Below are 27,038 nucleotides of genomic sequence, written 5' to 3'. Positions count from 1 at the left end.
CGTCTGACTTTTCTTCTCTTCAGATTCTCGTAATATACGCGACTGTGATGGCACTGCATGTGGCGGCGATTCCTGCGAGGCGGGCGGTCATTGTTGGCTCGATGAGAAACTGCAACCGCATTGTATTTGTCCCGAATATGCGAAAGGTGAACGTTGCGAATACTCGGAGAGTTGTAAACTGATACCATGCAAGAATAATGGTCGTTGTTTACGCAGCGGACGTTGCTCATGTCCGAATGGCTGGGGTGGATTTTACTGTGAAATAGGTGAGTAATGTAAAAAAAATCTTCGAATGGTATTTTTTTTTGTTGTGTAACAAATAGCGAATACCCAAGCGACAGGCTACGTGCAGAGTAAAGCGTTTACAAAATAGTATATTGAAGCAAAACTCAGCGGCGGCACTGGCTGGGTCACGTCATCCAAATTAGTACGGGCTCCATTCTGAAACCTGAAAGTTCTTAAATTGCTATCAACTGGAGATAATGAAGAAAAATAGATAAATCTTGACTATAAGGATAGATCGATTGGATAAGGCAGGAAATATTTTGCTTTCAGTTTTTTTTTTTTTTTGCATTGGAACCAACTTGCGAGACAAAGAAATGACTGGATAAAGTGGACTCACAAAAATACTAAGATAGCCATGGATCCCATTAAAAAGAAGAATGGAATAGATATACAAAGGTCTCACAATCTCACAAGGGTTAAAAAATAAAAAATTTCCAAAATTTAGAGGTATTAATCACCAATAAAGGTAAACCAAATGCCCACTTTAGTGTTAAAAAGTGTAGACAAGTGTAAATGAGATCACGCCATTAAAAATCAAACTCAGTGTGAGTGATTGATTACTGTAAGTGCGGCAGTTATTATCAACAAAAACAAATATATAAAAAAAAAACAAATAAAGTTAAGACAAATTAAAGAAGCATGACTTAAACTAATGTGAAACAGCTGGAAGGCTGCACTTTGACATTGAGAGGCTTTACATGACGCAAGTGGCTAATTGCACGTATGCCACTTTGACTCTATAAACATTACGAGTATTTAGTCGTATATGTATCGATGAATCAGCCTGCCATGAAAGCGATTAAATGGAGGAAATAGCTTCTAATAGAAATAGAATGGCCATAAAAATGCTGCGCATAAAATTAATCATGAACTTTTCCAAACAATTAGTTAATTGCTGCTAAATGTATAGTTAAATGTAATATATGTATGTATTATGTATGTATTGACACTTTTAACATTGAACACACAGCGCGCTAAAAGCTGATAAAATATTTGGCAAATAATTAATTCGGCTAAAAGGCAATTTGACTGGAGTGAAGTGTCATGAATCAGTATGTATGTTTGTACATATGTGTGTTGTCTAAAACGTATGTATGTATCTAACTCTAAGTTCGATCTTTGTAATCAATTTTACAGTAGTATTTTTAAGCGCTAAACAGGATACCTATAACAAGTTTGCCATGAAGTTTGTGACCCCCTGAAGGATACGACGTTGAACTAGTCCCTCAGTTTTTGAGATATCACCCTAAAATTTTACACACGTCTTTTGCTCCCCAAGAAACCGCTCATATGTCGAAACCGCCGATATCCGACTACTAAGTATAGGATATGGCGCCATACAAATTGATTGATCAAAATCAAGTTTTTGTACGGAAAACTTTTTTTAATTGACAAGATATCCCAAACTAAACTCTGGCGACTTTTTCTCTGCCCACATACCTGCGTGGGAGTTGTGGGTGGCTAGAAGCCATTGAAGGAGAGGCGCCCAGCTCTGGTGAAGGTTGGTGGAGGGGTATATTGTCAGGAACTCTTTATCAACTCCAGTTTCAGACTTTCTGACTGTTGTAGTGTTTTTCAAGCTGAGGTTGCTGCCATTAAGGTAGCGTTAAATTTACTGCTCCGGAGTGCAACCTCCTTCAGAGAAGGAACTATCCACTCTAAAAGCAGATCGCCACTAATAACCTTGAACTCACAGGGTGGGTTAAGGAATGCCTAACCTCATTATCAACGGCATCGAGTCTCTTAGTGATACGATTAGTATGGGTGACAGCCTACAGCGGAATCGCAGCTAACTGTAAAGCTGATGAGATGGCAAGGAAAAGTACCCTAGCAACGCTCTCACTAAAATCTCTGGATCAGCTATCAAACCTAACGTACAATCTCCGTTCAGATCGGACCACTATAGCATATAGCCTTTATGCTATAAAAAAGGCACTTGTGATGGATGAAGTTAAAAAAACTTTTTAATGCTTTTTCACCCTCCAAAGTGTGAACGATTAATTATCGTATGCAAATTTGCACACACTGTACATGCATACATACATACGTATTCATTTGCCTATGTACATATACACACTTATGTATATTTATACCTACAATAAGTGCCCAGTAAGCGAAACCAAACTAACGGCGATACGCGTCAAAAAGCAAACATTAATTTCAGCAATCCAGTAAATGTCTAAAGTTGAAAGCAAAGACAAAAACAAAAACAACAACAAATAAATAGAATTCAAATAAAAACACTTTAACGAATTTCAGGTAGTACATATACATTACTAGAACGGGTTTTAATTTCTACAAAATTATCTACAAAAGTTAGAATTGAAAAAAGAACAACAACAAAAAAATTGAAAAACACGAAAGATGAATTATAGCCGAAAATCAAGCGCACAACGACAGCCGCAACGAATTTATGTGTAGTAGTTAACAACAACAAGCTGTAATTGCAAAAAACAACAACCAGCAGTAACAATAGCAACAACAACAAAAGCAACCTTGACAACAACAGCTGGTCCAAGCCACTGACTGGCGCTGAAGAAATACGCGCAGTCGCTTTGTCAGCTGGACTAACTGTGCTCATAGCGTTGAATTTTATTTACCTATGCAGTCCACTTAACCACATACATAAACATATAAAAGTACATATGTATATATACATACATATATTATATATGTGTGCTTTGAAGTCGGGTTGTTGGGTAACCCTTTCTACTTTTCGGTTGTATTCTTTGTAATTAAAAGCGCCTACGAAATCGAAAGATGCACACGTGAAACGCAAACACAATAGCAACAGCAATTGTATTTGTACTTAGTACCATAGGTATGATAAAAACAAACAAAGAACAACAACAAAAATATAGTTTACATTAAAACAATAGAAGACGATGTTTGTTGAGCAATCGCAGCAGCAATTAGTGTCAGGCGAGAATTGAAATCGCAAATACACAACAATAACAATGACAACAAGTAGACAAAGTTCTTAGAAAACTGTGAAGATGTTGTCGATCCAACAAAGCGCTGAGTTAGATTACGCGCATTAGAAGCAGACGAGGCAGAAGCGTTGAAATGAGATCAGGGCTGCTGTGCAGAATTAAGCAAAGGCGCCGCAGAAGCATACATACATACACATATACATACATTCTTACATATATTCGTATATATTAGGGTGGAGCGAAAAAACAATTTTTTTTGCTTAGCTTGAGGGTAAAGATTAAAGACTATAAAATAAGAAAATTTTTGGAAAAAAAAATTTTTTTTAACATCTAGAGGCGGCCCCACTCACTTTTAAAGTAAGTTTCAAGTTAAAATTTTTTTGGACAAAAAAATTTTTTTTTGTTTTAAACTCTTCACATTTATATAAAAATTGTCGAATTTTACCCGTTTTTGACTCAAAATTTATTTTAACGCTTAAGGAAAGCATGTTGTCGTTTAAGACTTTATTTTAAAACTTCAATAATGTCTAAAAATTTTTTTTTTAAGTTGATAACTTTTTATTGGCCAGAAAGAGGACTCTCCACAGCTTCTAGAACACTTATCAATATTTTTTTACGAAATCAAAATTTATATTTTTCGCTCCGCCCTAGTATATACGTATACTTTTATAAAACAAACAAGGCGTGTAGGGAAATTTTACCCAAGGTCTGAAAATAGTTATGTCCAACATAACCCCAAAATGTCCGAAAACGATTTACTTTACTTTAAATGAAAACATTTGCAGTAATACTAAATAGCTGATCCGAAATGTAAGAGTACCAGGTTCACATACTAATTTTATACTACAACTTTGACTTCCTTTCCACACAAAACTTGCTCCACTTTGACAACTTGAAAAATTATATACAAGTATATAAACTTCAAGCGTACAATTTCCTACTGAGCATACCGACAAGCAGTAAAGTACGAATATCGGCGACGTTACGCAAAAGTTATAGGAAATAAAAAAATAAATCTGATTTTAATTATACCCTCCTTCATATAAGACACACTTTGCTAACCTCATAATTATTAGCAAATATATCTACAAGTGAATTACTTGAGATATTTAATAAAAAAATCTATGCTTTCCATATGCAATTATAACCGTTACAATGATTTCTTTTACTTCTCGCTTTCTTTCATTTCACGCATTCGTTTGCGCTACTTCCTGCTACGTGTCTTTGATTTTTCTGCCATATTCTTCAACATTTCTGCTGCCACCTATTTGCTCTGCCAGCCATGAGTAAGCCCACAACGCCAAGCTTCCGTGGAAACAGTTACCTGATCTTGCCACCGCCCCGCATACCAATGAAAGACAAACGTCGCGGCCCATCCATGTATGTCCGACCACGTGAAGCCATTCAAGTTTCGTTGAATTTCTCCAGCATCGAACCCGACGGCCTGCTGCTGTGGAGCGAGCACGATCGTAATCGATTTTTGGGCTTAGGCTTGGAGAATGGTCATCTGAAAATGGCTAGCAATTTGTTAGATTCCAATAATGATACCGTGGAGATGCCATCGACCGGCTTCATTGCGGATGGCAGTTGGCATTTGGCAAAGGTCATAATGGATCGCAATCGTTTGGAGTTGCAATTGGATGGTGAAGTGATATTCTCGGAGAAGGTGCTGGACGCGGCAGCCGCTGCATTAGCAGCAACAACACAACGAACAGTGTTAACGACGCGACGCTCATTTGCAACACGACGTGGTAAGGAGCCATCAATCACCTACGAGGATGTCTTCTATTTAGGTGAGTGGAAATTTATTCAAATTATAATTACTTCTGATATAACAATAAGTTTGTCAAGTTCGTTGAGTCAGTCTGAGTAATTAGAGGAAACATTATCAAAAACGTGAAGCTAACCTCCAAATTCTTGAATATGAAGTAGTTTCCGACAATTTCACCGACTTTCTGGATATATTAAAAAGTTATGTTTTTTATATTACCACTCGTAAGAGTCTAATATTGTGAATGTTGGATCTATAGCTTGTATGTGTTTGGTTAGCGTCAATGGAAGAGCTTTAGCACTCTCAACCCTATCTCTAGAAGCTGTTACCACTATCGGAATGCCTATAGGAATTTTTTTCTTCGGTTTCCAGCAATTGCTGAGATCTACTGCTCCGACTATAACGAAACCCAAACCTTTCAAGTTCAGTAAAGATTGAACAAAATATGGTAAGAAATGGGCTTCCATGCTAAACCTTTTCACTTCTATTGGTGCTAAAATATGGACTCGACATTTGAGTCAAAGTTAAATGAAAAAGTGAAAATAACAAGTGAGTCTCAATGCTTCGACTAGATGTGGAACCTCTTGGTTTTTTAAAACCACCGTTTCTATATAAAGTCCTCACATTCAGTAACCCTTGTGGGGTCGTGTCCTAGTTCTACTAGGAACCACATCATTTTCTCTTGTTGGAAAAATTACGACAGCAGTTCGTGTTTTCAAGGCTTAATTGGAAATGAACTCAAGAGGTGTACCTCTCTCAATATTGCGCTTTTTTCCCAGCAACGTCGTAATTTTCATAGGTTGTTCATAGGTTTTCCCGTAGATTTTACTCCACTTTCAAGATTTTAACCACCAGGCATGGCAAATAAAAGTTTCTCTTCAATTCCCACGACAATCAAAAATCGGTTAACGGTATTTATCCTCATTTTATTCACCCAAGAACTGTTATTTCGACAGTCTAACCCTGTTTGGATCGGTAAACTGTTGTATGGCCAGAATTCTTCAAGTTTAGCTTAAGCATATTTTGTATAGCGTCTACTATAGGAATAACGTGATTTTGATAGCTCGCGGCGGTCATGTTTGTTTACGGATTCGTGTCGAATTTTGTTAGTGTGATCAGTAAGGTTAATCGAAAAATCATCTGCTCAGTTGATCCCATTTCTGGCTTAATAACTTTGTCAACAAACAAAATTGTCACTATTGGGATGAGTCAAATCCTCGTGTTGATTCAGGAAACGCAATTGCATCCCCGAAAATTTACTGTTTAGTGAGAATTGTCGTATGGCGGCATCATCGGGCCTTTTTTCTTTTGAAATGAGGCAAGAAACGCTGTTATCATCAATAGCGAGCTTATTAGTAGTATTTTGACCGATTTTTTTAACCGGAGTTAGATGGAATCGAAGCGTACAATCTCTATTTCCAGCAAAACGGTGCGCCACCTCTTGTTTCACGTCTAAACATGGGCACATTGCGTGCAAAGTTTGATGACGCATTAATTTTTAGAAATGACACAGTCAAATGCCCGCCAAGATCATGTCATTTAACGCCTTTAGACAATTTTTGCTCTGGGTATATATTAAATGAAGGAGTTCGAAGACAACATTTAGTGACTAAAGCCGAAATTCCAGCCGAAATGCAGCACTGGGGCATCGAAAAATAGCGTAAATAAAGATATACAAACAAAGCCATGGTGGTCATTTTGTCGACATTTTGTTCAAATCAAAAATGGCATAAAATTACCTCGACCGAATTTGAGTGTTTTATTTCATTTTAACATCACGTCGTTCTTACTGGTCGAACCTAAACTTTCGTGGTATATAAGACTACTGTAAGGGACCTCCAACAATCAGATAGAAGTAGCGCTATAAAACATATAACAGTAAATCCATCTATTCTAAGCAAAATAAAACACGTCTCTTCTTAGGCTCGAGAGATAACTCTTCAAAACCCTAAATCTATGACCCCATCAGCTCTATACTCTATTTAAATAGTGTATATATATATATGACAAATAATTGGGAACATTTTAATTAATTTTGCGAGTCGAAAAATTATAAATAAGAAAAGTAACGAATTTAGAGATCATAAAGCATGTCATCAACTCAGCAAAACCTATCACATTGACATCGAGTGACATCGAGCGAGATTTATGTCAAGACTCGTCCAACGCGATTTTACCAACATATACCCACATATGTACATATATATTTGCACAATGTCTGCATGTATACGATTTTATTAGAAATATCTTTCGCCAGCGAAATTAGAGTTTTATAGTTTTTCTACCTCCCCTGCTGTTCACTTTTCGCTGTCAACCGGCAAATCAAACATTTCACATTCTATAAAAAAATGCCAAAAACAATAAAAACAAAACCATCAATGCTAAGCATCAGCTAATATATATATATATATATGGTGTGAATATATGTTTGTGTTAGTGACAGTCACTTAATTGACAACTGTAGCGATGCTTACCTCGTCTCAAGCGTACAGGTGACGAAAATTCCGACACGCGCACTGCAACTACAACTTTACGAGCCAACAAAGTACGAAAAGTTAGAAAGTTGTCATTAATATTCAAATCTCCTTTGTTTGGCTGTTCGTCTGCCGTTTTAAGTGTTGATTCACGCAAACTCTCAGCGTTATTGTTCGAAAGCCGAAAGCTAAATGCTAAATGCTAAAAGCTAAAAGCCTTTCATTGCAGATTTTTATGCGTTTTTTGGCAACGTCTTCGTCGCTCACCACTCGTCGCTCGCCGCACGTTATTTGTTGCTGTTTGTTTATTTCAATTTACGCGCTTATCGCAGGCAGCGCCGTTTATCGACAATCGAACCGCGTCTTCGCTAATGAAAACCGCAAACCACAGCAGAAAAAAAAAAAAAAAAAAACAATAACAAAAGCAATAATCAATTGCTACTTGGCAAAAAGCGTAATGCTAATAATCGAAAAGTACGCGCTGCACTCAACCGGCTGGCGACGCAAGACGGCTGCGCACATTCACTTGCGTTGCACTTTTCTGCACTTCGCTGCACTACGCTTCCCTTCACTGCACTACGCTTCCCTTCACTGCACTACGCTTCCCTTCCTTGGCTGCCACAAGACTGTGCTTTGTGGGGTTGTTGCTGCCGCGACCGCTTTTGCAATTCACTTCAGCCACTTTTTTATAAAGGTTTTCGATGGTTGGTGTTGTTGGTATTACATTTCACGAAAGTTGCTGCGAAAAAGGGCCACACGCTTTTCATTAATTTTTTTTTTGATAGTGCTCACCTACTTAGTAATTTATTAACTTTTTGTATTTTTTTTTTTTTACTTTTTTTCTATTGTATTTTTTGCTCTATCTTCTGCGTTACACAAAGTCTTTGCACTTGCAACGCAATCCAACTGAGCTCAAGCGGCAGTAAGCAATAATTTTTTAAACGCCAACCAACGAACCACTGAACGCACGACACCGACCGCACTGGTGTACTAACCCAACCAACTTTGGCCAACTGAGCTGATCTGCACTGTTTCTTGAACTTTTCATTCTACGTTTTCGTGTTTTCTTTGGCGCTACACTCAACCAACTACAAGACAGCGTAGCCAGCGTAGCCAGCGTAGCGCTCACAATAACTTACTCGCACTCTCGACTTTATTTGCTTTTGCTGCGCGGCTTGCTGTTGTACGCCGTTTGTAACGCGTTGTGCCTTTGTTAACTGTTGTTTTTTAAGCGCTTTTTCACAATACACGAGTAATCGCCATGACGAATGTATCTTCTAGATACAATTAAATCTGCATCTCTGAGTTCGCTTGCCGTCCCCGTTTTCATGTGACGTTCACAAACTTCGCTTATCCCTGTCACTGCGCCGCCAATTGTTTAGCCATCTGACTTAGCATTAGCTTGTCTCGAGATCCAAGTCTAACTGATTTATATGAGTATGTATACAGTTTCGTATTTGCACTGTTAATGCGAATTCTTTGCGTTAGTCCCGTGTTTGCTAATGCATTTTCATGCTCTTCAACACACGCGCTGACACACAGAATTCGTGGCAAAAGGTGAGCGGCACAGAACAAACTACAAGCCTAACTTAAAAGTCGTGCTGTGCTTGGCTGAAAACAAAAAAAAAAAACATTTTGTATACGAGTTGTTGTTGGATGCGTATATGTATACACCTTTTCTAAGCGCTCTCTGCGTTGACAAGCACTCTACCGGCGAGAGAGCGCTGACCAAGCAAACAGCTGTTCGGTGATCAGTTGTTTAAAACAGGTAACTAGCTGATCACAACTCGAATCCGGTTTCAAATCGCAAATTGTTGAATTGTTGAAATGCACTGTTGACTATTGATATTCTGTGTGGTGTAGTTGATGTCTCGGATAATTTTTATAGGGTTTACCATTTCGTGCAAAGCGTGTTAGTATTTATGAAGAGAAAAGGCATGAAGAGCGCTACTGATTCGTAATGGGTAATAAGATCGTGTAAATTGATGCTCTTACTTCTTATAAGCGGTACCCGTTGTGAGTCATAATCGTGCCCTTAAAAATTTCTTCGGAAAGTAATTGAAATCAATTTGCTGTAATATACGCCAGAGAGAAGCTAGAGCCAATTTTTTTAGAGCAGTAAATTTCACCGAAAACTAAGAATTGTGCATTTTAATTTTGATTAAATTAATTTTTCTTTTGAGCTATAAAATTCATAAGCTTTCAAATAATTAAACTTTAACCGTTAATATCTTTTAAACAGTTAAGTTTACAAAACAAACGTTAGAGAGATTTTTGTAGAGCATTTTCCTACAAAATATATTTAAGGTAATAATTTTCAGTATTTGAAAGCGAGATTTGAATTTTTCTATCTGATAATAAGAAATATTAGAAAACTATAAGGCGTAGGACCTTGCCGTTACAATAAAGTGCTCATACTTGGAGCGAATGTTTTAAAGGTGTCTAAGAACCTATTTTTCAAAGTACCAAGCCAAAAAAAAATCATCTTTGCCTTAGGCTACTATATATTTGGTAACATTTTCTTAGTGATGTTCTCTAATAACTTACGGCAATTTTCAATTTAAGCAACAAGGTAATCGAAGTTCAAAAAATCGAGACAATATTCGAGAAAGCTAAAAATATTAGATTTCATATGAAGATTGAATGTCCAACTGGAACATCAGCGTTCACACTTGTCAGGAAATTAATTGATTTCTACAAAAACAATGCCCCCGTGTCTATTGCCGAAGTTAGTACATACAAAATTCGTGATTCAACTTATTATTACGATTACTTCTACTTCGATTTAATTCTATAAACATTCCAACTCCTAAGCTATTAGTATGAAAAATTCATTTAATACTTAAAAATTAATGCAGCATCCGAAACTCGAGAGCTTTTTCTTATTGTTCTTGGTAACCTTGCTTAAATCTAATTGATATATTGACCCCAACCACGCCAGAAAGCTTGAAACGAGTCGCAGGAGAAGTAATCAGCTCCAATTTTTTAATAGAAGTTACCAACCACTGTTAGTAAACAAAAAATGTTGCGATTAACCGACGACTATCAGATTCTTTCAGCATCAGAAATTGTTTCTAGAGCCAAAATCTCGAAACTTCAGGTTAAGAAGTAACTTGTGGTGCTTCGGAATAAGTAGAACGAGAGAAATATTTTCTGCAACCATACCATCATCCATCAAGAGATGGCGTTTATACTCTTCAATAAATTTTGAGATCTAAACAGAAACGTTTATCAGCTCAACATAACCTCACCAAATCAAATTCTTACTGGTTGCTGTTATTTTTGTTATAGTAGAATAGAACATTCCTCAAATAACTTTGATGAAATATTGCGGAGTCTATCAACTATATGCTGGGAAAATAAAACGGAATCCAACTCGATCGTGGGAACAGAAATTTGTATTGGTTTGTCAATCGAATTTATTAATTTTTTAAATTTTTATATACCATATATAATATTTATGTTATAGATAATTTTTTAAGACTTGTATTCATATAAGCATGTATTTAAACCCTCTTTTGCTACTTCTCTCGCCGTAGGTGGCTTCCCCAACCAAGAATTGGTTAGTGTACGCACACTCGGTCGCTTTAACGAACCCTTCAAAGGCTGTCTGCAGGATATACAATTCGGTGCCGAAACGAATGCCGTCATAACCGATTTCTCAGCTTACAAAGGCGAGAATATTGGCTCGTGTGATCTACATGGAGATGAACCAATCATTGTATAGGAGAGGGAAGATAATGTGTAGCAACAAAAAAAAACCAACACAACAACAAAAGAGAGATTATAAATCTTCGGTATAAAATAAAAACGATTAAGAAAACCACACAAACAAAAAGACAAACATACTGAGAAAGCTTAAAAGTTGTGTTTATTTTATTAAAATAAGCGGAGCAAAGAGAGAGAAAGGAAGAAAAAGAGCATAAACTATTGTAGGCACTTATGTATGTATGCTTGTGAGTGTATAAAGAGCAAAAATGCTCTGAACTTAAACACAACAAAATTAAACTAAATGAAAAAAGAACGAAAATTAATACAAATAAATAATAAATTAAAAGATAAAAAATAATATCAAATATAAATAAATATTAAAAAAATAATAATAAATAAAACTGTTGCGAGGAGCAAAATAAATAATAATAAAATGATAAGAAACTAAAAACAAAACAAAAACTAATTTTGTAAATTTTATAAAAAAAAAAAACAAACAAAACAAAAACATATTAAGGACACAATAAAATTTGGAAATTAAATTTTAAAACTTTTAGATTGTAAAACAAAACAGAAAACAAAAAACACAATAAGAATCAGACATTTTTGAAGTTAAATTTAGTAGTATATTATAAAAAAAAAATGTGTATGTGAGTAAAGAGCAGAAGAAAAAAACAAAAAATTGCTAAAAACAAAACTGATTGAATTTTACAAAACGAGTTGCTATGGACTTTCCTCTCTCATATATTTAGTGATATACATACATATTAACTTATATAGTACATAAATAGATACATATGTACACATGTTTAAGTCAATGGCGGAATATTGCTGCGAAACAATGTCGAAATAGTGAGGACACTAAGCACTAACAGCATATACTATCTATTTACGAAAACGAACTACTCAATATTTATATATGGATAAACATTATTGCTAATTCGTTACATTTACAGTTAATTATGCGCATTTTTCTCTCGTTTAAAAGCGAATTATTTAAATAATTTTATTATGTATTTTTTGTTGTTGTTAGGTATATTGAATGAAAGTAAAACAAACGATTAAGTCATCTCTCCGATTTGCTTCCAAATGTATTGTATACAGAGGTTCTTAATGTGATTAAAAAAAAATCAATTTTCATACGTCTTTTTTGATGGAAAATTTTTATTCCAAAATTTGGAATTGGTGCGGTCAGACCTATTTGTTTATAAAATAAAAAATATTTCAAATAAAAAAAATTAATTCTATACATTTCAAATTATTCCAAAAAAACATTATTTTTCAATTTTTTTCTTTAAATTAAAACAAAAAACAAACTCTATGGAGTAATTTTTATATATTATGTAAAAATAAAAAATTTCTTTACTTACTTTTTATTCAACTTTTTCAAAAAATTTAAACTATTTTAAAAAGTTTATATATATTAAGTTTTTTCAAAAAAATTAATTTTTTAAAAATGTTTTTTTTTGCAATTAAAAAAATATATATATTTTAAATTAAAAAAAGTCTCCTTTTTCAATTTTTTTCAAAAAACAATATTATTTTCCCAAAAAAAAATTTTATAATCTTTTTCATAAAAAATTCTATATATTTTGCATTAAAAAAGGTTTTTTTCAATTTTTTTTAATTTTCAAAAAACAGTCTTTTTAAAAAAAATGTTAACTATTTATAAAAGAATCTATATACTTGAAAATTTTCCATAAAAGCAAGTGTTTTATCAATAGAATTCCTTTCTGCAATAAAATATTGTAATAGTATAATATTTTAATAGTTAATCAGTTTAATTATTATTGTTTTAGTGCTAAAAAAAATATATAATTATTTTTTTAAATGAAAAAAAACTAATTTTTTTAAATCAAAAAAAAAAAATTCCGACTGGTTTTTTTAATTAACGCCAAAAAAGCCTTTAGTGTATTTCTTGTAATGGCCTACAGCACCACTGTGTAAATTTTCAAGCAAATCGCTGCGGTGACCTAAACGAAAGTATAGCCGAAATGTTTTTAAATATTGTGTTTTTGTTGCTTTTGTTGTTGTTTTATGTAAAATTAATTTCGTCGCCATTAATTACACTTGTTATTATTAATTAGTAATTAAACATGTAGTGTATTTTCGAAGCGCTCACCACACGTGAACCGAACAACTGCCCCCCTCTGGTCTGCCATTAAATTGATAAGTGTTATTATGTACTATTTACTATATGTATTCGCCATTATTCTGCAACAACACTTGCATTTGTTTTTATTGAATTTTCTTATTAGAATATTTATATAACTAGACGCCCCGCCTACTTTGTGTGCTGCCCACTTTTTGTGCTAAAGTTAGTTAATTACACGCTACTTACATACTTACATGCATATGTACATATGTATATGCATACATACATACATACATACAAATGTATTTACATCCACAAAATCTACATATATACTAATATGAAGCCATTTTGTTGCCTTGTAGTAGTTTTTATTAAATTTAAACAATACATGCCTACATACAAAAACAAAAACAAAATCTAAATTAATAATATTTAGCATAATAAAGCAAGCGTCTTAATGCTGTAGACTTCAATTATTAATTAGCTTATTCTATTTCGCAAAATCTTTACTTAACAACTCTTATAAACATACATAGACACACACACACATACAGCTACATGCATACATATGAAGAAAATACTGTTGCAATATGCGAGTATTTAGCGAAGGAATTAATTATGTAATTATAAAAGAAAAATATAATACAACAAAATTTTAGACAGTACTAACACTAGCGAGTTCGTTGAATTACATAATATTTTTTTTTTTTGTTTTTGAAGAGCGAAATTTGACTTTTCGTACTGCAAAAGATTGATAAATAACAATAACAAACATACAAACAAAAATGCATACATGTAAACATACACACTATACATTGCCTAAGGCAGTGAATACAACAGTAAATAACACACATATGAAATGAGAATTATACAAATCACAAAACCAAAACCAAAACCAAACAAAAGGAAAACAAAAACAAAAATGAAACTCGAATTGAAAGTTAATTTAGTAAGGCATTAAAATGATATATACATACATATATACATACTATACTATATATAAAATAAATGCTAATAAAAACTAATGTTCGTAAAATTAATGAAGGAAACTGAAAACGAGGCGTTGGCAACTGTAAAACATTTATTTGATTACAAAAATAAATAAAAAATTAAAATTAAAAATGATAAAAGTAAAAAAATTAAAATAAAAAATTATAAAAATAAAAAAATAAAAAAATAAAAATAAAAATAAGAAATTATAAAAATAAAAAAATAAAAATAAAAAAATTAAAATTAAAATAAAAATAAAAAGATAAAAATAAAAAATAATAAAAAACAGCAAGTACAGTACTTCTATTAAAGCAAGAAACAAACAAAAAATATATTTAAAAAAACACATAAAAACTACAAAAACAACTATTGAATTAAATAAAATTGTAATCACAAGAGTTTATTTCGAAAAGGAACTCCATAGAATTATTATTTAAATAAAACGGTTAATAAAAAATTTTCAAAAATAAATCACTAATTTTGTTTAATTAATTAATTAAATTAATTTTTTTAAATAATGGTAAGTATGTATGTATGCGCACAAAGTTTAAATAATATTGGAAAATTTGTATTTTCGCGCGGAAACGCGTGAAAGTGCTTCCAGACACAGCGAGACTTTAACTAGAATAAACTGTTCACCGAAAAACCTCACTTTAAAACGTTAGTTGTTTCGTTGAAAAGTGATAAGGAAAACTTCCCACGGCAATCGGGTTTAGGTAACCGGAACGTACCCGGATTTCTTTCTGGCCAAGGACCGTCAACACAGCAGTATATCTCCAAATTATTTCAACAATGCTGCCTGCCGCTACGAAAAATACTTTTCTATCCAGTTTTAATTTTTCAACGCCGAACATTTCGCGTACAGCTATCCCTCTCTCCCGATATTTTTGACTTTTGCTCTTTCCATCTGCTTTTCTTACCTGAATTCTTTTTCGCAACTTCTCTGACTAAGTGTGCATATTCTCAGATGATTCTCCAATATAACCTTTATTATACCCTAAACAAGGTATATTAACCCCTTGCACTCGAGACCTTTTTCGCGAGACCTGCAGCAACTCGCGACGATTTCGGCCGCATTATCTCAACATCTTACAGGTACTTTAATCTTTACCGCCGGAAATCAATGTAAGTTCGTCATCCAAAGCGGCAAAATCGTATTCCTCCAAACTCAAGCTGATCTGATCTTTCTCCATATTTTAGGGCTCAAATATTTTTTAGCTGCTATACGACTAATTCAAACGAATGCTACGCTGAGACTAGCTGAACTGAGCTAAGATGTGGCTACATCGTCAGAGAAGAATATCTTATCGATCAATCTCCGAACATATCAGATCGGAATCATATAATTGGCGTACAAAATCAAGATAAACCCCTTACACTCTTTTATGCCCTAAGAAATGCACCTGTGAATGGTATCAAAGATTTGGAGCAATCGAATTTATCGTTTTTTCTTGTTTTTCAAATCGTTTGCAACGAAAGCACTTAGATTTCAATTTCCTACGGCATCGCCCTCACTGATGTCGCACTTGTATTCGTCTATTTGATTGCAACACGTTTCTATGGATGGCGGTTCCCGACATATAACAAAAAAAACAACGGGTGTATATCTTCGAAATCAGTTCAAAACTTCTAGATCGCACCACAAATGGAAGAAGAAACTCAACCAAACACCTCAGAGAGGTGTAATAATATTTTTGTGGAGAGAAATTGGGGTACTTAAAGATCCTTAAATGTTAATAGCAAATAAACTATGTAAAGAAAAACACAGTATAAAGAAAATTGTCCACCCAAATATTTGCATCGGATCTTTCAACCATTACGGCGACAAAATATCGCTTAAGACAATACAAATGTTGAACCATTTACGTTCAAAAATACGGCCAATAGGGTTATACTCTATTTTTGTAGACCAATTACAATGAACTAATCACCTAGACACCGTAAAAGTAGTACAACCAAAATCCTTTGGATGAAGTTTTGTCGCATAAAAAAATCGTTGGCAAAGTATATCTCACATTACAACTTCGGCACAAAAAACTTGTCTTTTGTTGTCGTCGTAGCAATTACCTAGACCCTGTTTGGGGTCAAGCGCAAAATTCACCGTTCTCGAAGCCACTTAATGGTAGGTCCAAGAAACGGGTTGTTGCGACGGGGTCGAACCATAGGGAAAGCGTTATTAGTTGGATGGTTTTTGTGAGACATGCAAAGAGATTCATGCGGGGACTCATTGCACGCAGGCCATATATTTGATATGGGTCGAATCTGGATAAGTAGGAGTTTAATCTGCTACAGTAGCCAGAACGCAGTTGTGCATGGCTCACCCTAGATTCGCGAAGCAATTGGAGCTCTTCGTCTGCAAAATGTGGTGATTTGACTACAAGGACGACATGCGCTGTGTGGGAGTCAATGAAAGTGTTAAAAGCTTCACTACGAATTTTGTTTTCGACGTACTCTCATTTTAAATGATATTTTCTTTCGTTACACTATTAGTCTCAAAAATTTTTTTTTTTTTGGAATTTGCATATACACACAGCTTATGATTCATGATATTCATTTTCTCGCAATTTTTTTCTTTATTATTGTTTTTCATACATACAACATAGTAGTAAATTGATTTATGTATAATTGGAAAATATTATTCGTAATTTTATTTTCGATTAAAAAATAAATTTTTTTTGTAATTTTCATATGCATACACATATGTATGTACATATACAAATTTTTAAATAATAATAATTAATATTATAATAGTTTTTATTTAATGAATAAGTGTGAAATAAGTATTACACAATTACTTTAAATATGTATATATATTTGTATATATATATATATATATATATAAACAGCATACTTTTCAACTTCATCACACCTTACAAATGTTGCATTCTAACAGTAAATTTCTTGCTTATACATACTAAACCGTAAGTGAATTTCAATTTGGAATTGCTAATAAGAGATTTGCGAACCGCTTGACACACGCAAAATTGACTTGGCCCAAAAGAAAAATGCAAAAACAAAAAAAAAACATCAAATAACAACAAGAATAAAAAAAATGCTATCTTTACACCGACCGGCGACGAGCAAATTTAATTGTGTATGTATGCTTGCAAATATTTACATGCAAATGTGCATATGCACCTGTATGTGTGTGTGTGTGTGTTTGTACACTGTACAACCAACAACAGTTCCAACGCTGGTACACACAGCAATCTTACAATACTGCGTCATAACAACGTACACACGCGACATACATGCATATGTACGTGTATATTAACAACAACAATGCGCTACTCAGTATGTTGACAGCTGTTTGTTGGCTGGTCGCCTGGAATTTGTAACGTTGCCATAAACGTGATCTCCGCAGAAACTCAAACGACCGCTCGAACGACCAAACGACCGCTCGAACGACCAAACGCACGTCTCGTTACACATTAAGCTATGCTATGCAATACATATGTATGTATGTGTATAGTTTATGTGTTCCACGTTTAATTTAATTAATTTATTGTTTTCATTTATTTTGGGTTTACCATTTTTTACTGAAAAAGTTTACGCTTTTAACTTTCATTTAGTATTTAAACTTAATATATTTTTGCTGATTTTGTATATATTTTGTGATTTGAATGTTTTTGCGGAGTAACTAAAACATACATGAAACGCTGTATGCATTCAAATGTCGCTGTGGTTACGGGAGTGGGGGTTGGAGTGTACGCTGCTGTGGACAGTTGTCACACAGACGGTTAGATAGATAGTTATAATACGCTGCTGTTTGATGCAGGGATGAGGGAGCTGAAAAGGGGAGCGTTCTTTCTTTCTGTTTGGTAAGGTTTTTCGTTAATATATATATATTTTTTTTTCATTTACTGGTTTTCTATTTTCGATTTTTAATGTGACTTTATTTTAATCTATTTTCATAGCATTACCATCATTATCATAATTTTTCATAATTTAAATTTTATATATTAATATTATTATTGGTTGCTTTCCCACTCAACATCATCATCCTTACTTTTGTTTCTGCTTTCTAATTCTGGTTTCTTTTTGTTTCTTGTTTTTTATGTAATTTATATATTTATTTTTTTATTTATAATTATCAGCATAAATTTTTCAAATCTCTCATTGGAAATTTCATTTTCTGCAAGTAGATAATGGTAAATATCTTAATTAGTGGTTAAAATGATGGCATTACGGCATATTTCAAGTGGATAAACTAACCTACAAAAGGACATCACTTGCAGCAATTGTTTGTTTGTCGGTTATTTTCATTTTCATTCAGCCTTCTACCCACAGGAGCGCCTTGATTGTGTGCTCCATCGTTTTTAGGTAATTTCTTAGCTGAAAAAAGCAAACCAAAAGGAAATTGTAGTGTTAAGGCATAGAGTTTGGTGAACGAAGATTTTTTAATGCAGAGTTGTAATATAAAATATATAAAAATACCCATAATTAAAACAAAAACGTTAACTTCGGTTGCACCGAAGCTATAATACCCTTCAAAAGTACAAAATTACATACAAGAACTTGATTTTGAACGGTCAGTTAGTCTGGCAGCTATATGCTACTGTGGTCCGATCTGCACAATTTGTTCGAAATTTTTATCGTTTTTTTGGAAAATAAGCTATGCTAAATTTCGTGAAGATATCTCGTCAAATGAAGAAGTTTTCCATATAAATACTAGAATTCGAGCGTTCAGTTTGTATGGCAGCTGTATGCTGTAGTGGTCCGATATTGGCGATACAGACAAATGAGCAGCTTCTTGTGGAGAAAAGGAAGTGCGTAAAATTTCAAATCGATAACTCAAAAACTAAGGGACTAATTAGCGTATGCACAGACAGGCAGACGGACAAACGGTCAAACAGGCAGAAGTCTGTCGAGTTGATAGTCCTTGGCCGCATAAAAATCCGGGTCCTTTCCGGTTACCTCGATCCGACTGTTGTGAAAACAGAATTCTGCCGCTACAACAACAACAACTAAGCCGGACAGGTGGTCAGACATGGCTAAATGGACTCAGCTCGTCTTCCTAATCATTCATATGTATATTTTATAGGGTCTTCGATGTTTTCTTTTAGGTGCTACCAACTTCATGGTAAACTTAATACACACAGCTCAGGGTATAATTAAATGTAAGAAAATACAATATAAAAAGTATATTTAAAAAAAAAATTTCATATTATATTAAAAAAAATTTAAAACAAAAAAATGCATTATTTAATGATCTAAAAATTTTCTAAAATTATTTTAAAGTAATGAGTAGTTAAAAAGATATAACCTACCAATAGCTAAGAATATATCATTCACATTCATTCCCGTTTTTGCCGAGGTTTCCATAAAGAGTAGACCGTTCTCTTCGGCATATTGCTTTGCTTCTTCGTATTCTACAACACGTATATTTGATAAATCCGCTTTATTGCCAGCCAGGGCAATAACAATGTTCGGCGATGCCTGAAAAATAAAAACAAGACAAATTTAGTCTGCACTTTATACAAAAAACTTAAATTTACAGATTTTCACTAAAAGAAGTAAATAAAAAATAATATTATTTGTTCACTTATACGAGCGCCTTTCAAACCAAAAGCGGCTAAAAACCTGAAAAGGTGTGCAAAAAAAACTATTTTAGGAATATTTTATACTAGGACAACAAAAAAAAGCATGCTTGATGTGGCACAAGATCGCTACTGCAGCCATTTTTATCAACATAGTAAAAAACAACGCCCACAATTAAAATAGGCGCCATGAAAGTTTTGCATTTTGTTTGTGTACCATAAATAATTATATATAACAAACACATACTTTTACAAATTTAATTCATTTTAGTCAATGAGCAAGTCAGAAACAAAGACAAAAAAAAAGACAAAAAAAAAAGACAAAAAAAAAGACAAAAAAAAACCAAAAAAAAACCGAGCTTGAGTTGGTTTTGGGGTCAATAACCACTCTCAATAAAATACAAATATGTATGTAAATTTTATAACACATTGCTTACATATTTGACGCACGATCATTAACCGCCATGTAATCAAAAACAAAAACAAATCAAAATTTATAAATATATGACAATGTCACGTTAGCGGCAACAGCTAATCGGTGTCATCAGCATACAATATTTGTTTTTTTTTTTTTTGTCTTTTGCGCAAACTCACTTGTTTATGCAGTTCCTTGACCCAGGTTTTTGCACGCTGAAAACTGTCTTGATTTTGTATATCGTACACTACAATGGCGGCTTGGGCACCACGATAGTACATAGGAGCTAAGCTGTGATATCTGCAATGGACAGTGAATTAAATACATATATATATATATATATATATATAAACATATTACGCATTTATATGTGTGTAACTATACGCACCGTTCTTGACCGGCCGTATCCCAAATTTCAAATTTTACCACCGTATCCTCTATGCAGATGGTTTGTGTTAGAAATGCAGCGCCTATCGTACTCTCTTGATATTCGTGAAATTGCCCTTTAACGAAACGTAGCACCAGCGATGATTTGCCCACCGCCGATTCGCCCAATAGCACCAATTTAAATTGGCAATTCTTATTTTGCTGTGTACCGTTGGGGCGCTGAGCTGTGCTGCCACTGGCATTGCCACCGCTACGTGCAGTTGTTGCCATCTTGTTGCTGTTGTTCTTGCTGCTTTTGTATTGGTATGCTTTTTTGGTGTTGGTTGTGTTGTTGCTTCACTTGCCAACCGATTTCTATGAGCTTACTGCCGCTTCCCACGTTGCTGTAGTCACAAATTTTTGTTTTATAACTTTATAACTTGCGCCTAATATTGTATGTTGTTGTTGTCGCAGTTGATTATTATTATTATTGTTTTTCTTTGTTTTCTTTAATAGTATTTCTTTGTATTGTTGTAATTATTTGTTCGTTTCGGTGCGAATGTTTGGATTGTAATTAGATTTGCAGCTGCAGTTCGTTCAAACCTTTACGCAAAAGGGACGGCCGATGTTGTCAGGTGTTGTTTTGGGGTGTCGATTCCTGTACTGTAAAGAAAAATAGACAAATATTGTTTTTTATTTTTAATATTTAATTGTTATTATTTCTTAAAATTTTGTAGAGCAGTTTTGTGGAGCGAATCCGTTAGAAAAGCAACAATTGAGCAATATAAAACCGCTATATGCGCTTGAATTTAGCACAATCCCCGCTATGGCAACGACTAGTTTATTTAATTATCTTCAGAAATATAGAAAACTATATCATATACAATAATATAAGCCCCCTCACACCGCTATCAACGCCTTACGACTCCAAATATTTGTTGTTGTGCAGTATAAAGCATAATATTCAATGTCATGTTGAAAATCGGCCTATGAATCACAAAAGTGTATGTACCTTAGTATCAAAAATTAATGCTGATAACTTTTCACTGCCCATTAAGCTAGCTTTTTCAAACTTTTTTTTTAATACACAGCAATACATTGTTAAACAAAAGAATTTGTTTTACTAATATGTCCGATTTACGCCACCGATAAGATATATAGAGTTCATGAATTTGCAAATATGTACTTATAACGTATATAACGTACATACATATGTATGTAAAACTAAACAACACTAAACTTAAAATAAAGCAAGAAAGCAAGAATGAAGATGATAAAACAATAGCAAAAATCGTTAAGCGACACACAAGCGTGTTCGTATTATTTCGTCATTTATGCAGTTAAAGTGAGTATTAGCAACAAGTATGCGTAGCTAAAACAATGATAGCAAACATATACTATATATGTGTACATATGTATGTATGTATGTATGTAAGCATTGTAGGAGTAAAATTATAATTAAAAACTCGCAACGCAATTGTTTTTCTTACTAAATGATAGTAAATTTAACGACACTTCCGCTGACAGTCGCACACTTATGCGCAATGCGGCTGCAAGAAATATTCAATTAACAATATATGCATACAGGCATATCATATTTACATACATACATACAATATGAACATGTAATGTACATTTACAAAAGTTAATACATATATACAAGTAAGGAAACCACTACTGTGCCGTATTTAGTAGAGTTCAATTGTCGTTTGTCAATCGCACGCCGGTCGCTCATTGCGCCGCAACTGTGTTCGAAAAATTAATATAATAGTTTTCACGCTACATCCGCTTTGATTGCAGTAGAGCTATGCTATTGGCTTGTTAGGTCTAACTGGCAAGTGCTCTGAACTGTTGTCGCAATCTCTTTTCGCCAGCTTTGCTTTCTACTGTCGTCGTCGTTTGGTCTGTCTTCATTCATTTTTCTTGAGCCCCTTTCTTGCTTGCTCGCTCACATTGTCGCTCATGATTAGTAGGGCTTCCAATGGCAATAGCGCTAACTACTGCTCGACTGCTACACTGTAACGCTCATTATCTGTGCTATGATCTTATGATTGTAACTTGTCGTTCGCTACTTGCACAGTTACTGCATTGCTTGGCTTGTACTTTTTCGACTAACGTATGCTGTACCAAACTGATTTGCCAGTTTTACGCTCAACGACTGCGATAGCGACAATATTTATAAACTGTCTGACATTGACATTTGTAAGCGATAACTGCAATTGTGAGTTGAGTTCCACAAAGTGAGAGGAGGAGGTATAGAGTTTAATGAAACGCAACGAATATTGGGTGAATGGTCTATAATAAACTGAAGACTATAATATATTATATGTTTGCAGCTCGTCCGTGATTTATATTCCGCATAATTCATACTGACAAGCGGGAATAATATCAATTTATTTTAAATCACACAGTTCAGTTACTCGTAACTGTTTTAATGACAAGCCTATTTGGTGTCAACATTTATACACTTTTTATACTCTGAACAAGTGTATATTAAGAAGTTAACGTTTTTTCTTTGTTGTTGTTGAAACGACAGAAAATATTTTACAAATAATTTTGAGAAATCACACAGACTTACATAGTTTGCAACGCATTAAAAAGCGTAAAATTGTAAAAATAAGAATGTAAAATCTGCACTATTTTGCTCTATACAACGCATAGTACTATAAGATTTCAATTGCAGGTTTTCCCAATTGCTGCCAAAGCACATGTTCATTGGGCTCTGCTTTGCCCAGCAGTTCGTCTCGGCCACTTAAAACTATTGCATTAAGCGCAAACTTAATTAAACAATAACTCAATAACAATGTGAAAGAATGCAAAGAGAGAATGTTAAGAAAAGCAGAAAATAAAGAAAACTTGCGAAGTACAAAAATACATAGAATAAATAAATCTAATGTGTGGGTACTAATTAAGCAGTGAAAGAAAAGAAATTAGCTGTCAGTCAACAAACGATTATAAAAACAAAAAAAAAAAAACACTCACAACCGCTAATAAGCATTAAATGTATGGAATAACATTCATCGAGACGTATGGTACAAAACTTATATACAAATTCCACATATTTTTATTTCTAAATAAAAGTAAACAAACGCCTTGGCATTGAGATGAAACAAAGGCAGAATTGTGTTTGAAAAATATACTCAAATACAATATCTTAGTTGTAAAACAAAAATTTTTTCACCAGAGTAGAACTTTTTAGTATAACGAAATTATAGGAATTTTTATTAGTACGCTAATGCACATTTAGAACAAAGTTATTTATTTTAAAGCAACATTATTGATAGTGTTTCTAACTGATATATTTTTCATTAACCAAAGCCACTTAACCGTAACATAATCAAAGGCAAAAATATTTTCCCTTACTTAACAGCTAACAACACAAATAGGCGCTACCAAACAATATTAGCTGTGTTTAAAGTATCATGTGATGCGCGTTGTGAGAACTGAATAACTGAGATAGCGATAATATCGTGCCAAGCACCTTTAAGTATAAACAAATAATCTGTAAGTATAAATGCGCAAAATTAAATGAGAAAAAAAAAGAAACGAAACGTAAAGCGTCATTGCAACTCCACCAAAGTGAATTTATCGGCGCAATTATTTGCTTGCACGCATTTGTGTAGAGATTTATATGAATGAATATGTAGTTGCATTCACTTCCAAGGACAAAGTATACATTGGACAGCTGGATATCTGAAAAACTAAGTAAACAAGTTACCCACATAAACGTATTCGTTACGTGCATATTAAACATTTAAGTGCGATAGTTAAGAGTAGTGACGTTATGAGGAAAAGTATATTGAAATGCAATAATATTCCTGGAACTCATACCAACACACACGAACAACGGCTGCTACTCCACGCAATATTGGATACTTGACCACCACTATTGTAGAGCAACCTTGGAATTCTTTTTTTTTTTTATTCAACTCACGGAATAAATTTCACCAATTAAACAAACTGATAAATTCAATAAAATATACCACATAATTACAAACGAATTGCACTTAGCTCAGTAAAATTTAATAAAGGAAAACAGCTGACGCCGATACAAAACGACGTACGATGCGTCATCGTATATCGTAGAACTGATATAGAGAAACATGAGAGAAAAGCAAAACGGTGGCGACGAATGAGAAACGTCAACAAGTGCAGGATTATTTGACATATTTTTATGTTTCCCTACATATCCACACATAGGAGCATGTATTTTGCTTGACGATAAAATTAATAAAAATGTATTGTTTTGATATATGTATGTTAGCCACGCAGCCGTCACTCATTGTTTGAATAAATACAACATATAGGAACTGATTTAGTAACTTTCAGATAATTAGTGGGCGTTTCCAATAAACGGGTACCATTTATAATCATTTAAATCCCCTCAACAATTATTGAAATAATAGTGGGAAATGGAGATCACATCTTACAATTCCAACTATTATTATGAATGCTTGGTGTAAGCTATCAGCGCGTCACAGTCATAATTTTCTATACTTAAAATACACGCTTGCAACATACACGTTTTACTAGAACACTCTAAAAAGTGAAATGAGCTTATTATCCGCACTGTTATCACCGAACACTCCCCGCCATATATCTATGGGGCGGATTTACAGTACACCGATAATATTCCAAATATACTTATGTATATGTAAAGTTGCTTGATTATAAATGGAAAAACATGCAAAACACATTTGAGAAAAGGACAATGTAAGAGAAAAACATGTAACAAAAGTCCATAATTCCTTTGGAGTGCATACAGAAGATTAATAATAATGAGTAATATTCAGGCTATAGCATAAAATATAATTCACAGCGAATTGCGACGTAAGCATAAGTTCCAGCAATACAAAGAAGTCGTAAATTAAATTAAACAAAAGCAGACAAACACAGCAGCCCTACTGACTTGGTTTTCTGGAAGAGGAACTCGTCAAACACGGCACCATACACAAAAAAAATAACAATATAAGCACAAATTCAATATTAACAAGTCACACAAATATTCATCATAACCCGTACTTAGTTTTTCTTCATAATTTAACACAAATTATTACTTTGACTTTGCCTTTGCAGCGATTTTACGTTTTTACAGATTTCGCGAACAGCAAATTGAAAAATGCACTTTCTTTCGAACACTTAGATTTGGCAGCACTGAAATGCCCAGCTAAGCAAATGTCACCCACCCAACACAACATGCCATCTTTCTCTAACATACACTGCAACCTTTAGCACCCACATTGTTTTTATCGTTTGTGGCGCATAATTCGTCCATTTCTTACAACTGGTTGTATGCTTGTGAACTGTCATTACAAAAAAAATTTTCATGGCGCTGCACCAATAGTCCATCTCAATTCCCCTGTTGCTTTTAACTACTCTAGCATCCACAAACACCTCCATCATTGCGATGACTCGTTCATCGTTAACAATTTTGTATAGAAAAATCCAAAATTTCATCGCCTTTCCAATAATAATCGGGTTTTTACTTAATTAGGTGCACGAAAAGACAAATTGCACATTCACCTTAACAATTTTTATCTTTCACTTTAATTGTTTAAATATGGGCTTACAAAGCCGCCACTTTTCCCAAATAATTTTTTCCACGGAATGCAAAGTATAATGATAATTCTTTAATGAAAACAGTAATTTCTCGCATAAGTTGCAAACCGCACAATACGTGTTATATGGTGATGACAACAGCAATGCATCGAGTAAAACTGATTGCTGTTAAATAGTCAGTTATCGACTAGTGGAGGGTTTTAATAAGTATAATTTTTTGCAAGTACATCAAAGGATTGAAACTGTAAATGCTAATTTACCATAATTGTGGTAAATCATAATTAATTAAAATATATAATATTTAATTGTTTTCTCTGTCAAAATAAAATTTAGTGAATAATTTGTATTGTATAGCTCACCTAGCGGACAAGACTGGTAAACTGGATTTATGGACGGCGACAGCTGTTGGAAATAGTATAAATTGATGAAAGGAAAGGAAATAGACTGGCTAGGAAGGTTCGTGTCTTAGCTAATAATATTTTTAGCGGAACTTCCTGTCAAAAACATGTATTTATGATGACAGTAAGAAATAAGTTGCTAATTGTGAGTTTTTCTGATTTGCAGTGCTTTAAAAAATATTAATTTATAAAAAAGTGAGTGTAATATTTTACTATATTCTGCTCTAAAGTCTCAAATCTAGTGCACGTAGTGTAATTGTATTGGTATCAAATACGAATTACATCAGCGCAAGTTAAACAGACTTAAGTACGGCGAAGCCCCAATTGCTGCAAGCAACGTTGAGTACCTCTCTTGCGGAGTGCATGTTGTTGAGCGGAAATGTTTGAATTTAGGTAAGAAATAGTATTCAATATATGTATGTAGATATTACTGAAAATACTGAAAATAGAAGCGAAACAAGCTATATTGTGCAAATATTAACTAGTTTCGGGGCGTCTTCT

At 33.7% G+C, this 27,038-nt stretch overlaps 3 protein-coding genes and 1 long non-coding RNA gene across 20 annotated transcripts in view; 2 read left to right on the top strand and 2 right to left on the bottom strand.

Annotated features, from left to right (window-relative positions):
- The window catches only part of LOC106622541 (uncharacterized), a 144,847-nt gene extending 135,789 nt beyond the window's left edge, over nt 1-9,058 (bottom strand). For all 7 annotated transcript variants that reach the window (XM_036370329.2, XM_036370331.2, XM_070107452.1 and 4 more), the window contains exon 1: nt 7,464-9,058. The gene's annotated coding sequence lies outside the window, so the exon portion shown is untranslated. The remainder of the gene's footprint in view (nt 1-7,463) is intronic.
- eys (eyes shut) overlaps nt 1-11,274 on the top strand; it is a 136,240-nt gene extending 124,966 nt beyond the window's left edge. For all 5 annotated transcript variants that reach the window (XM_036370328.2, XM_036370326.2, XM_036370327.2 and 2 more), the window contains exons 12-14: nt 24-266; nt 4,499-5,011; nt 11,003-11,274. In XM_036370328.2, the coding sequence (XP_036226221.2) occupies nt 24-266; nt 4,499-5,011; nt 11,003-11,190 (944 nt within the window). In that variant the 3' untranslated portion in view covers nt 11,191-11,274. The remainder of the gene's footprint in view (nt 1-23; nt 267-4,498; nt 5,012-11,002) is intronic.
- A 5,525-nt stretch (nt 11,275-16,799) lies between these two features.
- Nucleotides 16,800-26,297, bottom strand: Rab5 (RAS oncogene family member Rab5). Of its 7 annotated transcripts, none has more exons than XM_014243894.3 (6): nt 26,104-26,297; nt 20,603-21,243; nt 20,394-20,514; nt 19,530-19,698; nt 18,475-18,594; nt 16,800-18,418 (listed from the first exon to the last, which is right to left on the bottom strand). In XM_014243894.3, exons 2-5 carry the CDS (start codon nt 20,869-20,871, stop codon nt 18,488-18,490), a joined length of 666 nt encoding a protein of 221 aa, XP_014099369.1. In that variant the 5' UTR covers nt 20,872-21,243; nt 26,104-26,297; the 3' UTR covers nt 16,800-18,418; nt 18,475-18,487. The 7 variants fall into 7 exon arrangements, with proteins under 7 accessions (XP_014099369.1, XP_014099368.1, XP_036226192.1 ...); XM_014243893.3 differs by having other exon boundaries at nt 16,800-18,394; XM_036370299.2 differs by lacking the exon at nt 26,104-26,297 and adding an exon at nt 25,638-25,777 and having other exon boundaries at nt 16,800-18,394.
- On the top strand, nt 22,384-24,509 carry LOC138856390 (uncharacterized). The gene is made up of 2 exons (XR_011395659.1): nt 22,384-23,204; nt 23,264-24,509. It is a non-coding gene; the product is annotated as an uncharacterized lncRNA (long non-coding RNA).
- Nucleotides 26,298-27,038: the final 741 nt, after the last annotated feature.

Source organism: Bactrocera oleae, chromosome 3 (assembly GCF_042242935.1).
Source record: "Bactrocera oleae isolate idBacOlea1 chromosome 3, idBacOlea1, whole genome shotgun sequence".
Classification (NCBI taxonomy): domain Eukaryota; kingdom Metazoa; phylum Arthropoda; class Insecta; order Diptera; family Tephritidae; genus Bactrocera; species Bactrocera oleae.
The sequence above is the reverse complement of the archived record's forward strand: the minus strand, read 5'-3'. Positions and strand labels throughout refer to the sequence as shown.

What these genes read in the sequence shown, in the direction of transcription:
- Rab5 (XM_014243894.3), bottom strand. Translation starts at nt 20,871, where the DNA reads ATGGCAACAACTGCACGTAGCGGTGGCAATGCCAGTGGCAGCACAGCT. An exon ending in TCAAGGAACTGCATAAACAA is followed by an intron (nt 19,699 to 20,393) that starts GTGAGTTTGCGC and finishes TTTATTTTTCAG; the next exon opens with GCATCGCCGAACATTGTTAT. An exon ending in TGATATATTCTTAGCTATTG is followed by an intron (nt 18,595 to 19,529) that starts GTAGGTTATATC and finishes TGCTTTTTTCAG; the next exon opens with CTAAGAAATTACCTAAAAAC.